This window comes from Paroedura picta, chromosome 5, assembly GCF_049243985.1.
Source record: "Paroedura picta isolate Pp20150507F chromosome 5, Ppicta_v3.0, whole genome shotgun sequence".
Classification (NCBI taxonomy): domain Eukaryota; kingdom Metazoa; phylum Chordata; class Lepidosauria; order Squamata; family Gekkonidae; genus Paroedura; species Paroedura picta.
In genome coordinates this window covers 21031437-21044161 of record NC_135373.1, presented here as the reverse complement: position 1 = coordinate 21044161, position 12725 = coordinate 21031437, and the positions used below count along the sequence as shown (strand labels likewise).

The 12725-nt window shown below is 46.5% G+C and overlaps 1 protein-coding gene across 1 annotated transcript in view; it reads left to right on the top strand.

The window, feature by feature from the left end:
* LOC143838851 (sialic acid-binding Ig-like lectin 13) overlaps positions 1-12356 on the top strand; it is a 42436-nt gene extending 30080 nt beyond the window's left edge. The window contains exons 5-8 of the mRNA XM_077340761.1: positions 7936-7989; positions 9724-9990; positions 10581-10814; positions 12211-12356. Coding sequence (XP_077196876.1) covers positions 7936-7989; positions 9724-9990; positions 10581-10814; positions 12211-12356 — 701 coding nt within the window. The remainder of the gene's footprint in view (positions 1-7935; positions 7990-9723; positions 9991-10580; positions 10815-12210) is intronic.
* Positions 12357-12725: the final 369 nt, after the last annotated feature.

Sequence of the window (12725 nt, the reverse complement as noted above, 5' to 3'; positions counted from 1 at the left end):
CCCGTTTGCTCTTGTTTCTGTCTTTATATCTTAGCTGTGTCCAGCCAGTTATCCAGCTACACACGGAATCAAAAAAGCAGCAGAGCTCCACACGGTAAGCACGCCTAAGTCGGGAGAACACTCACCTTTCCCTGATCTTCTCTAAACAGAGGCATGACGGAAGGAAATTAACCTCATGCAATTTTTCCAGCATTGGATAGAGAAGGCTGCATGACTTATAGTTTTGTGTGGGATGCAGCCATTAGTGGGGTGAAAAATTCTCTGTGCGAAGGGAGATGGCAGCTTCACAAGGAGGCAATGGTTCATTTTTTTGCATGCAGGAAGACCCAGGTCCAATCCCAGACATCTCAGGTTGTAGGCCGGTGGTTCCCAACATGGTGCCTATGGGCACCATGATGCACATCGGAAGGAGCGTTGGCTTTTATACCCTGCTTTTCACTGCCCAACGGAATATCAAAGCAGCTTACAATTGTCTTCCCTTCCTATCCCCACAACAGACTCCCTGTGAGGGAGGTGAGGCTGAGAGAGCCCTGATATTACTGAAGAGGAAGAACAGTTGGTCCTTATATGCCGCTTTTCTCTAACCCAAGGAGTCTCAAAGCAGCTTACATTCGCCTTCCCTTTCCTCTCCTGCAACAGACACCCTGTGAGGTGGGTGAGGCTGAGAGAGCCCTGAGATTCCTGCTTGGTCAGAACAGCTTTTTCAGTCCTGTGATGAGCCCAAGGTCACCCAGCTGGCTGCATGTGGAGCAGTGGGGAATCAAACCTGGCTTGCCAGTTTTGAAGCTGCCGCTCTTAACCATGACAACACACTGGTTCTCAATCAGTTTCCTCAAACTCTGCTCAGGGAAATCTCTGAGATATGGATCAGAAACTGCTTAATTTAATTCTTTTAAATAGGGTTTTATTGGGGGGGGGATTATTGTGTAGGAGATTGACATTGTAACCTGCCACAAGCTGGCTTGCCAGGAGTGGCGTGAAATAAATCGACAACAACAACAACAACAACAACAACAACAATAATAATAATAATAATGCTGTAATAAATGTTAATTAGTCTTTCAAGAGTTGAAAAATATTGCCTGGACTAGTTGCCTGAATAGCAAGCAGAAAGTACTCGGCATAGTTCTGGTTACTAGAATGGCTGAAACAACAGCTAGAACATTTCAATGTGATTTTGTAGAGATTAATAATATTTATATGTGCTAAACAAGAATGGCTTGACTGCCGCCTAAAATTGAGACAGGTGCAAAAGTCCCGCTCCCGAGATATGATTCTCCTCAAGGTATCCCTGTGGGTCCCTCTGGGACCATTTAGACCAGGGGTAGTCAAACTGCAGCCCTCCAGATGTCCATGGACTACAATTCCCATAAGCCCCTGCCAGCATTCGCTGGCAGGGGCTCATGGGAATTGTAGTTCATGGACATCTGGAGGGCCGCAGTTTGACTACCCCTGATTCAGACTGCTGTGAGTGTAAATCTTTCTAACCTAGGAACTTTGAGCACTCTCTGCAGTCTATGTGGTTTGGGCTGCCTGCTCACTGCATCTCATGACTTCGATCTCTGGTTGAAGTGTCTGCTTGCAAGAGGAGGCCACAAGACTGAGGAATTGGACACATCTCTGGTCTCTCCTGGAAGATGAGGTATCTGGCCTCCTTTAAAGCAACGCAGGCAACTGTGGTCCTGACTCTTCTCTGGCAAGGTAGGTGCCATGGACACAAATCAGAACCATTTAGAAACATATTCTTAGTCTGCATGTATCCTGTTGGCTTCTGTTTAGACATCGGCCATGGTTGCCAGCCTCCAGGTGGTAAACAAACAGATGACCACTCAGTCGTAGGATAATCGGACCAAGGTACAAAACACAGTGGAAGCTCCCAAGTAATCTGTGATAAATGTCACTGTTTATTCAAAGCAACGGCTGAAAACCACACCGGTTGAATTAGTTTTTCAATAGACTTACCCAACCGCCAATATCTGTATTAAATTTATAACAGCATTTATAGCAAATGCTGGCAGGGGCTCATGGGAATTGTAGTCCATGGACATCTGGACGACCACAGGTTGACTACCCCTGTTCTAAAGCATGTCATTATTAGACCCTTCAGATGCTTCAGTTCCACCTTCCCAGCTCATCAAACGCAATCTGGAGAAGAGGGTCAAGTTCTGTCTGTCTCAAGGACAACAAACTCCAGCTCCTTGACAGATTTTAATGCATTTGGAATCCAAAGCGGGTGGCCCAATCACATGGAAAGTCATTGAAGATAAATTTTGTTTGACAAGGCAGAGGCCTCGGAACGTCTTTATCCATGAGCTTTAAATTGCTCTCAAGGTTCCCTTGTAGTATTTATGGGAGGATTTGTCTGTGCTTTCTTTTGAAGAGGTTAAAGCAGTTCCTGCCTCCATCACAGTTGGGATCTTAAGGGAAATGCTGTTCTGCCAAGAATCGTTATTTGCATTAGGAATGTCTCTTTTCACTTAAGAAAAATTAGATGCATTCAGCACATCTGCTTGACACACTAGAGTGGGTCTTAGATCAGTTTCAGCATCACACAATTCAGATATGTATATAGGCTTGCCAGCTCTGGAGTGAGAAAGAATACCTGGAGATTTTGTGGGATGGAGCTCTGGGGGATGTGGGTTTTGGAGGGGGTGGATCTTAGCAGGGTACAATGCCTACCCTCCAAAGCAGCCATTTTCTCCAGGAAACCCCATCTCGGCTGTCTGGAGATTAGTCATAACAGCAAGAGAGCTCCAGGTGCTGCTGGGAGGTTAAAAAAAAAAGTTTAAAAAATTGTTGGAGGCAAAAAGCAACAATAATTTAAATAATATAGTCCTGTAAGGTACAAAACTGTTTCCTTATATCTAAACAATGTACATAGTCAAAAAAAAACCTTTCCCCTGTAAATAATGTTTCGTATTTTTTGTATGTTATTGAAATATCTCTGATGAAGACTCAGGTTGAAATCAACTCTATCTGGGAAGTCACTTGAGGAAATTTTGTTCCTAATGTTTTTTTTCTGCCAGATTGATGGTTTAGATCAGACTTTTCGATGGCCTTGGAAAGGCTTCCTGAAACTTTTATTGGGTGATATAACCAGACAGGGTCATGTCGACCTGCCCCCCCACCTCCCAAAATGGCCAATGATGAGCCTGGAGGGGGTGGGAAGGGGAGGGACCCTGGGTGGGCATGTACACCTCTATGCTTCCCAATCATATTGTTCACAATTGCCCCATTTCTGGGGTTTCTCGAAGCCTGGAGAATGTGTCCGGGGTTTCTCAGTGCTAAAAATATTGAGAAAGACTGGTGTATGTGCTTCTACATAACTATTTGTTCTTGAGCTTTGCATTCAATTTTTAGGATATTTTCTCCATTTGTTTAGCACCAGATTGAAAAAGAGTTTGAATCTAAGGAAACAGTTTTATATCTCATTGGAATACATTATTTAAATTATTTTTGATTTTTGCCACCAACATTTATTTAACTATTTTTTCATGTCCACCATTTGGCCAACCTATCTATTTGTTCATCACCTGGAGGTTGGCAACCCTATATGCAAATCAGCTATTAAACTCACAGTTCATTGTTTGTTAGTCATTTGGGTCCTGTCCGGAAGCCCACAAACTTATAGCCTACTAAACCACTTCCTTTCTCTCATTGCTGTTTCGGACCTAATTAAAGCTCAGTAGACAGAAAGTCTGATCAAAATGTTGATAAATGTATCACACAGTTTATATATATATATTATTCACTCCCACCCACCCATTCAGGAAATCCTTCCAGGGCCATCCAGAAAAGCCAGAGTTTCAAGGAACTCTGGTTGAGATAGCCTATCTTCTAGCCTGTGGAGTGGCCAAACAATTGAAGCAGCACCAGGGTCAAATCGGACATCTTTCATCCTCTGTTCACATGCCAGTTAACCCCTTTCCTTTCTCCATGGAAGTTCTGCTGAGCCAGAATTCGGATTATAGGCTAACCAACCTACCTGCCTCCATCTCCATGCGTCAAGGTCTCCAGGTTCATATCCCCTGCCAGTTCACCTTCCCACGTCAGACCAGGTCAAAGGAACTCTATGGCTACTGGTTTAAGAAAGAATTCCTCAGCTTACCAACCCTCTCTCAGCCAGACCGTCTGGTGGCTACCAATGACCAGAAGGCAGCCATCGATAGATCTGCCGCAAACCGTTTCCAGCTCACGGGGGATCCCAATCGAGGCAACTGTTCCTTCAGCATCAACAACGTCCAAGGGGAAGACGAGGGATTCTATTACTTCAGAATTGAGCAAGGAAGTTTGAAGTACAGTTATGTTAACCACAGCAATGGAATTCATACCACCCCTTTTGTTTTTGTCTTAGGTAAGAGATTTTCTTCTTATTCACTTGACTTAGCCTGTACCCTGGGGTGGGTCGCCCAGGCTAGCCAGATCTCAGAAGCTAAGTGGGGTCTGCCCTGATTAGTACTCAGGTGGGAGACCACCAAGGATGTCCAAGGTTGCTACGCAGAGGCCAACAATGGCAGACCAATTGTATCATGTCTTGAAAATCCAACAAAGCCATTGTAAATTGGCCGTGATTTGACAATTCAATTTGACAGTTCAAACTGGCAGCTGGTTTCCTAGATCAGGTCTTTTCTTCCATCTCAAGCCAGGTCTGATTGTGCCACATCCATTTTGCATCTGCTTTGAGAAGGTTGACCGTCTCCTGTAACAACCCCACCTTGTAATTAAAAAAAAAGTATTTGTGCAGGCATAACAAGACAATCGCATGATGACATGATTCAAAATGTCGCCCACTGCTGTGTTGTCTGCTGATGCTCTCACATTCGTGATTCCCATTGCACAAATCGCCATTTTATGATCTTGTGAACATTAAGGATCGTTCTGTACTTGTTGACGTGCTGCAGGGATCCGTAAAGCTTTGCTTATAATTACATCGGCGGGTCTGTGATTAGTGCCGAGGTGATTACACTGTGTTGACATAACCCCTCAAAATGGCCACCTCAAAATGGCTGCCGCCGTTTACTTTCAGTCATGCAGCAGAGAGCCTTACACTATGATGGTAGCTGCTACCAAAGTAATAGCTTCAGCAATCCACAGAGCCGTTCAGTTCTCAAAGGGTCAGTCAGAAGCCTTCATGGGCAAAGCCTCCCTCCCTCCCCCAGCTCCACATCCGTTTTCTAAAGGCCTTTGGCAGGAAAGGGCACCTGAACCTGCCTTACACTGAAACAGACCATTGGTCCATCCAAGCCAATACTGTCTGCTCTCATCAGCAGCAGCTCCCCAGAGTTCTTGGCTGAGGTCTTTCCCATCACGTACTGCCTGGACCCTTTAACTTGGGATGCCAGGATTGAAACTGGGATCTTCTGCATGCCAAACAGATACACTACTACTGAACTATGGGCCCTACTTGGCACTTATCTGCACTGGGCTTTTAAAGCACATTGTTTGGTTTTTAGAAAGCACTCTGCACCTAACCTCAGTCTCCACCCTGATGCTGGTCATTTTTTTCCTCCAATCTGCTCTGCTCAGGATCAACTCTGGAGTCACGCTACTTATTTCTCAGCATATCCAAGAGTGGGTTTTCTCCGCTTCATCGGAGAAATGCATGCCCACGGCACTCTTTTCTGGGTGCAGATGTCCTGCCTCTTTCAGGCTTTCTTCCCCAACCCCACGCCAGCCAGCCTCCAGCACGGATGTTGTACAGAGGTCTCTGCTGATCAGAGAAGCCCCTTTCACTTCTTGTGGTTCCATTTTAGTGCTTCCTTCATTTTATGCTGCTTTACCAGCCCCCTTAAGTAATGTGATAAGCATTAATGTCAGAAGAGGTAAAGATCAGCCATTCTTTACCTCAAGCTGCTTCTTCCTCCCTCCTTCCAGTCTGCACGTGCTTCACACCAGGGGGGGGGATACTTTCCATTGCTGCCCTCTTCCTGGTCTTTTTTTTTTTTTTAAGTGATGGGGACATTTTGCACTGGCATTTCTTTGTTTAAAAATGAGTTCATGGAGGCACTTCATTTCATTCAATCATCAGGATGTCGATTAAAGAGCTACCACTTCAATTCAGTAAGAATCAAAATTAAACGGTAAGTGCAGATAGGACCCAGGTATTTTGCCTCTCTTGATGTTAGATTGGCCTTTCCTTCTCTGCTGGGAGAGACCCAGAAGCAAATTCGTAATCCTAGAGGCTTGCGGGAGTTGTACTTCCACTGTTTGTTATCGGACATCACGGTATAGATTGAGCATAGATTTCTCCCCTCATGATTTCTCTTTTGGCTTCTGCCAGTGTGAAACAGCTTTATACTCAGGGGATTATTATGACATTTCCCATCGTGGCCGTATCAAAACCCACCTCTTTCTCCATTTCAGATCTCCAGCGTGCAACCAGAACTTGCAGTTCTTCAATTTCAGTCTTTTTTCATGCTAATGTATCCCTGCCCCATTTATGCGCATTTTTCAATGGTATTTATTTCTCAGTCAGTCAGCATCATGCTTCCATTATGCATGAAAATGGCACAAAGCATAAAAGACTGTCGTTTTCATAGCAAAACTGTACATTGTGCTCTCAAAATTGACAAAACCAAACAGGAAAAAAAAAAAGCAGAGAAACTGTTGCCCAAAATAGAAACCAATATAAACAGGAACAAAAGATGGAACATTAATTTGTCCCTCCTTAATATAGTACCTGTGGTCTGGAACATATAGCTCATTATTGGCTACTGTGACTCACACTCGCTTTCCAAGGTCTCTGGCAGAGAAAGGCCCCTCCTGAGAGCCGCTAGCTCCTTTAAGTGGAGACGGTGGGGAATGAACACACAGTCCTGCATGCAAAGTGGAATCCCTTCCCCAGAGATGCAGTTTCTTCTCCTAGGACAATGGATGCTATCACCACCCGAAGCCAGGATGCTCATGCTCCTTCTCTGAGATAGTGGCATCGCTAGGGAAGGAGGGAGGGAATGTGTGGATAGAGAGCTGCTGAATACCAATTAAATCCTCTGACATTGCATGGTGGGAGCAGCTGCAAAATGGCCGTCACAGTTTTAATTTCACTCATGCACATCTTTGTTCCGGGGTACCAGTGGCTGCCAAAGACACATTTTCAGGAGTCCTCAAAGCCCATTCACATCTCAAAAGAAGAAGAAGAAGAAGAAGAAGAAGTTGGTTCTTATATGCCCCTTTTCTCTACCTGAAGGAGGCTCCAAGTGGCTTACAGTTGCCTTCCCTTTCCTCTCCCCACAACAGACCCCCTGTGAGGTGGGTGAGTCTGAGAGAGCACTGATATCACTGCTCAGTCAGAACAGCTCTGCCAGTGCTGTGGCAAGCCCTAGGTCACCCAGCTGGCTGCATGTGGGGGAGTGCAGAATTGAACCCAGCATGCCAGATTAGAAGCCTGCACTCCTAACCACTACACCACGATGGCTCTCAACCAAAAGCCCTCCTGGGAAAAGCGCCACCTGGCTGCACATCTGTTTTCTAAAGGCAGGCACCAGCAGGGCCCATTCTGCACACACTAGATAATGCACTTTCAATGCCATTAAGAAGGAGATTTTCCTGTTCCGCCCAGGACAATCCAGCTGCAAAAGCACATTGAAAGTGTATTATCTGATATGTGCAGAATGAGCGCAGGAAAGGCACTTTGGGGCAACATGTTGTGAACTCCTAGTAGAAGGAAAATTTATACCCCTCCAAAGATTCCTTCTTATCACCCCCCCTCCTATGCACCCACACACCCTCCCTATTTCCCAGACATTTGAGGTGTGATAGGATTTAGCCACCACCCCTGTATCTATTTACTTTCCCCAGAAAAATGGTCTGCAGAGGAAGAGTGAAGTTTCCTTTCCCTCTTTACTACTGTTCCAATCAAACTGGGGAGGGGGGACTCTATAGTTGCATTAAACATTTGCTCCCCTGACTTCACTCAGATGTTTTACTGTGTTTCAGAGCCACCTCAGGTTGTCAAAATACTGGCAAACGTAACAAGCCATAGACATGCAGGTAAGCGATGTGAAGCTCTGAAGGCATTCGCTTATCACAGCCATCAAATCCTTAGAAAAGGATGCCCCCTGGCGCATTTCAAAGCATCAAAAGGGATCTGGGAGAGAGAATGTCTGTCTGTCTGTCTCTCCATTTGTTGTGATCAGATATCACATTCCCAACAAGGTTCCTGAGGTTATTTATTTATAGACCTATTTACATATTGCCTCCTTTCTTATTGTTCTTTGATACAATCAGACCGTTTCTGCACAAGAGAGTTGGCTGGCTTCACTGCCTGTTTGCACGTGGGGCTAATTCCTGCTTCCTAATGGACTCAGGCCTGGTCCAGGGCAATCCCAACTGTTGCCCTGCAGCAAGGGAATGTGGATAAACCCGTGTTCCCTTTTTTGCCCCATTACACAACAAGGGGTAAGTCGGGGCAGGGGTGTCTGGAAGGGGAAAATCTGGGACAGCCCCAGTTGGGGTATTGTTCCCGCTCTCCCTCCTGTGCATCACTTCCATCCTCAACTCCACCTGCCTCCACCTTTGATGGCTTTTTTTAACAGGGCCAGAATCACATCAGAACACAATTCCAATATAATGAAATACCCCCCTCGTTCATCTCCCCACCCAAAAGCGAAGGCTACGACAGAATTCTAATGGCCGCCATGTTGCAGGGATGAATAGCCCGATCTTTCCAAAACGCTCCTTGTTGACACCACAAAAATCTGGCTCTGGTTTGGTATGGGCAAAGGGAGAATGGAGCTCATGGTTGGCAAAGGAAGCTGTGCTGTGAAGGAGAGCCAGCCCTGGTACCACCCACTTCCTTGCTGCCCCAGTTTTGCATAGCGCTAACCCACCCCCACCCCATGCACCTTCATACACCGACCCAAGGCTGCACAGCCTCAGGGCAGTGAACAAAGGCACAAAGTGCAGGCTTGCCACCCCGAGGTTGCACAGTGCTAAGAAGAAGGAAGACTTATCCTAAAGAAATGCTATATTTACCACACACACACACACCGAAAAAAAAAATCCTTCCTGTCCCTAACCTTAAGCCAGCCTTACAGAGATGGACTACTCTCATCCATCAATTAGGTATCAACCATTTTCAGAACCTTCCAGAAACTTCCCATTTCCCCCTCAAGTACCACCTTTGGATAACCCCATCGTTGCTATCAGAGCCCCAGCCCCTAATTGTAGTCCTGTAGAGTTTGGCCACCCCATCCTAGTCTGACATGTTGAGCACAACACCACCCTGGCTCTGATGAGAAGAACCAGAGGTAGCCAGAGGTTTAGGTTTCGCTCTCACCTGAACGTGAATATACCTCCACACCCTCAAACCCACTGAGATCCAAGCGTCCCATGAGGAAGAAGTAGAGTTTCCTTGGGAGAAACCGCTGATTCAAGAGCAGAGACCGATCGATGTCTGTCATTTTCCGTAGAAGCCTACCGTGCCTGGAGCTTTAGCCTGCCATAACTCCACATCGACCCTGACAACATAAACCAGGGGTAGTCAAACTGCGGCCCTCCAGATGTCCATGGACTACAATTCCCATGAGCCCCTGCCAGCGTTTGCTGGCAGGGGCTCATGGGAATTGTAGTCCATGGACATCTGGAGGGCCGCAGTTTGACTACCCCTGCCATAAACCCACAAACGCAGCGAGAGTGCGCTATTAGGCTATTAAGTGAGGTTTCCTTAGCAACAGGCACCCCTCCCAGGTGATCCTGTCTCATGTGGATCTGTTTTCCTTGCAGCTTGGTGCTCACAGGAAGCAAACGGGACTCTGGAGGTAGCAGTGGCCCGGGAAGACAAAAGTGTCAGCTTGCAATGCATAGCAAAGAGCAAATCTGTCCCCACCCTGAGCTGGATGAAGGAGAACAAGACTCTCGGTGGGAGCAAACAGAGCAAGGAGCACCACCTCTTGCTGTCGAAGGTCAGGCCCAAGGACGCTGGGGAGTACCACTGCCAGGCAGAGACGCCCTACGGCTCAGCCAAGAAGAGCCTGCAGTTATGTGTGCAATGTAAGAACTGTGCCCCTTTAGATGGGTGTGTGTGTTCATCTTTGGCTTGCCACTCTTCCCATTTGCCCCTGATAACAGGCAGAAATCAAGCAGGTGAGGATTTCATCACCCCATTGCAGCATCTGTAGCTTCTGCCTGTAGAAAGGTTGGAGGACAGATCTTCCTGACTCAGTGGGATTATTTACTTGCTTTGGACCAGGGGTAGTCAAACTGCGGCCCTCCAGATGCCCATGGACTACAATTCCCAGGAGCCCCTGCCAGCATTCACCGATTGGATCCTCTGATTGTCAGTCCGGAGGAAGGGGCTAATCGGCACCCTTCCTCATCACGGACTGAGCCCGCCCTAACTCCTCCCATTCCACGCTTAATGAATTATTTAGTCCGCGGCGCCCGTGGGCGCCGCAGGCGGTTTTAAGATTTTGCACTTTGGGAGGCATTATTTACTGAGGATTAAGAGCCATTTATGCACAGCCCCTTTCCTTCTGGAGTTTTCCATTTACTGTGCACCCCATTATTTGTTTGCTGCACCCACATGGAGGTTGGCAGTCCTATTTTTGCATCTGATTTTGGTATTTTTTGCACTTTCCTAGACAGCCCCAGGCTCAGCAGCCCCCAGGGAAGTCCCCCATGTCGGCAATTGGACAACGACCTGTTATGTTCTTGTTCCCTGAGCTCCTGGCCTCCTCCCCAGATGCAGTGGCAAGTGGATGGGGAGACCATCAACAGAAGCATCCCTGGAGAGTCTTTGTGGGTCAGTTTCCAGGCCCAGGGGGACAAGCTCACCAGCACTCTCACCTGGACTGGGTACCAGAAAGGGGACCACAGTATTGTCTGTTTTGCGACCAATCCTTTCGGGACTCACACCCTTCAATTCGTACTTCCTTCTTCCATAACCAGTAAGTCTCTCTCTCCCAAATCTGTGCCTGGATAATTTGGGATAATTTGTCATGCCAACCAATATTTAAAAACAAACCCTGATTCAGAGAAGAGTTGGTTTTTATAACCCACTTTTCACTGCCCAAAGGAGTCTCAGAGCAGCTTACAATCACTTTCCCTTTCCTCTCCCCACAACAGACACCCTGTGAGGGAGGTGAGGCTGAGAGAGCTTCTGGCAGGACCCTCCTGCACTCATCTTCTGACGGTCCAGGTATTCATAGGGCAGCCAGCCAGGTTCCCAAGAGATTCTTACTTAAAGAGAGGCCTTCGGGTTTGGCAGGGAGGAAGCTGTGGACTGGCATGCAGAAGGGCCCAAGCAGCAGCAGAGATTAAATAAGTAAAGACGGTTGATGTACCAGACTGTTTAAAAGATTAAATTCATATATCTGATGTTCCCTGTAGGATATTGCAGAAACATCCTTGTAGACGAGGCTGGGACCTCAGAGAGAAGGAGACGAAGAAGGTTTTTCCTTATCTAACAGATGTTTGTAGAGACCATGAAGTCACTTTAAACAGAAGAAGAAAAGTTGGTTTTTATATGCTGCTTTTCTCTACCCACAGAAATCTCAAAGCGGTTTACAATCTCTTTCCCTTTCCTCTCCCCACAACAGAAACCCTGTGAGGGAGGTGAGGCTGAAAGAGCCCTGATATTCCTGCTTGGTCAGAACAGCTTTCTCAGTCCAGCTGGCTGCATGTGGGGGAGCGGGGAACCAAACCTGGCTCACCAGATTATAAATCAAGAAGTTAACAGCTCAAGAAGTTAACTGAGATTGAGGTTTTGGTTTATATAAATTGTAAATACAGTACTAGCCACTGAGGAAGGGTCATTGGAAATGAAATAAAATCTGAACATTCTTCTGGCTAAACTCCAGAAGAAGAGAAAAAGTTTTGAGAGTTTTATGTTAATGAAGTCAACAAAAATTAGGGGTTTTCTGTTTTCTTGCCTGTTGCTGACTTGTGGTGCTTCTTCATATTTGGCCCCTTTGCTTTTGGACAGATATGATGAACCAGAGCTCTGCCTCAGTTTTTTCTGGTCTCATTTCTAACATTGCAGGAGCTCACCCTCACATCCTGATCTTTGCTATTGGAGGGCCTTTGATCACAGCCAGCCTCTTTTTGCTCGGGACCTGCCTGATTGGGTGAGTTTTTAAGTGCTTGCTCTCTACCCACCAGCCCAGTTCCGAGTACTTCCCACCTTCCACCATCTAACTAACTACGGTATTCCAATCATGGAATTTACTTTTAGGCTTTGGAAGCGTAGACAAGTTTCATTCCGTTCCCAAGGCCAACAGACGGCCGATGATGCCAACGAGGTCTACGTCAACATTAACCTCAGGGAGGGCAATGCGCCCGTCTATGTGCTCCAGGACTCTGCCAGCCGGTATAGTGGGATTTACTTCAACTTCGAACCCCCAGACAACATCGCATAAAGCTATGTTCGTCCTGAGAGAGAGAAAACCAACATCTGGAACGAAAGGAGATATACCAGGGGTGATCAAACTGTTGCTCTCCAGAGGTCCATGGACTACAATTCCCATGAGCCCCTGCTGGCCAAGCTAGCAGGGGCTCATGGGAATTGTAGTCCAAGGACCTCTGGAGAGCCACAATGCGGCCACCCCTGAAATATACAGAAAGGAACCAAAGGCAAGTTGTCCAAAGTCATGTGTTTTTATCCAAGACAAAATAGGATTAATATCGCCCGGTCGGTTTTCTGCTCATGGCTACAAATGTGGATTGAGCCAGAAACTGCACCAATACTGAATGTTTGTTAATCACATTTTTAGGCAGTACTGAACATT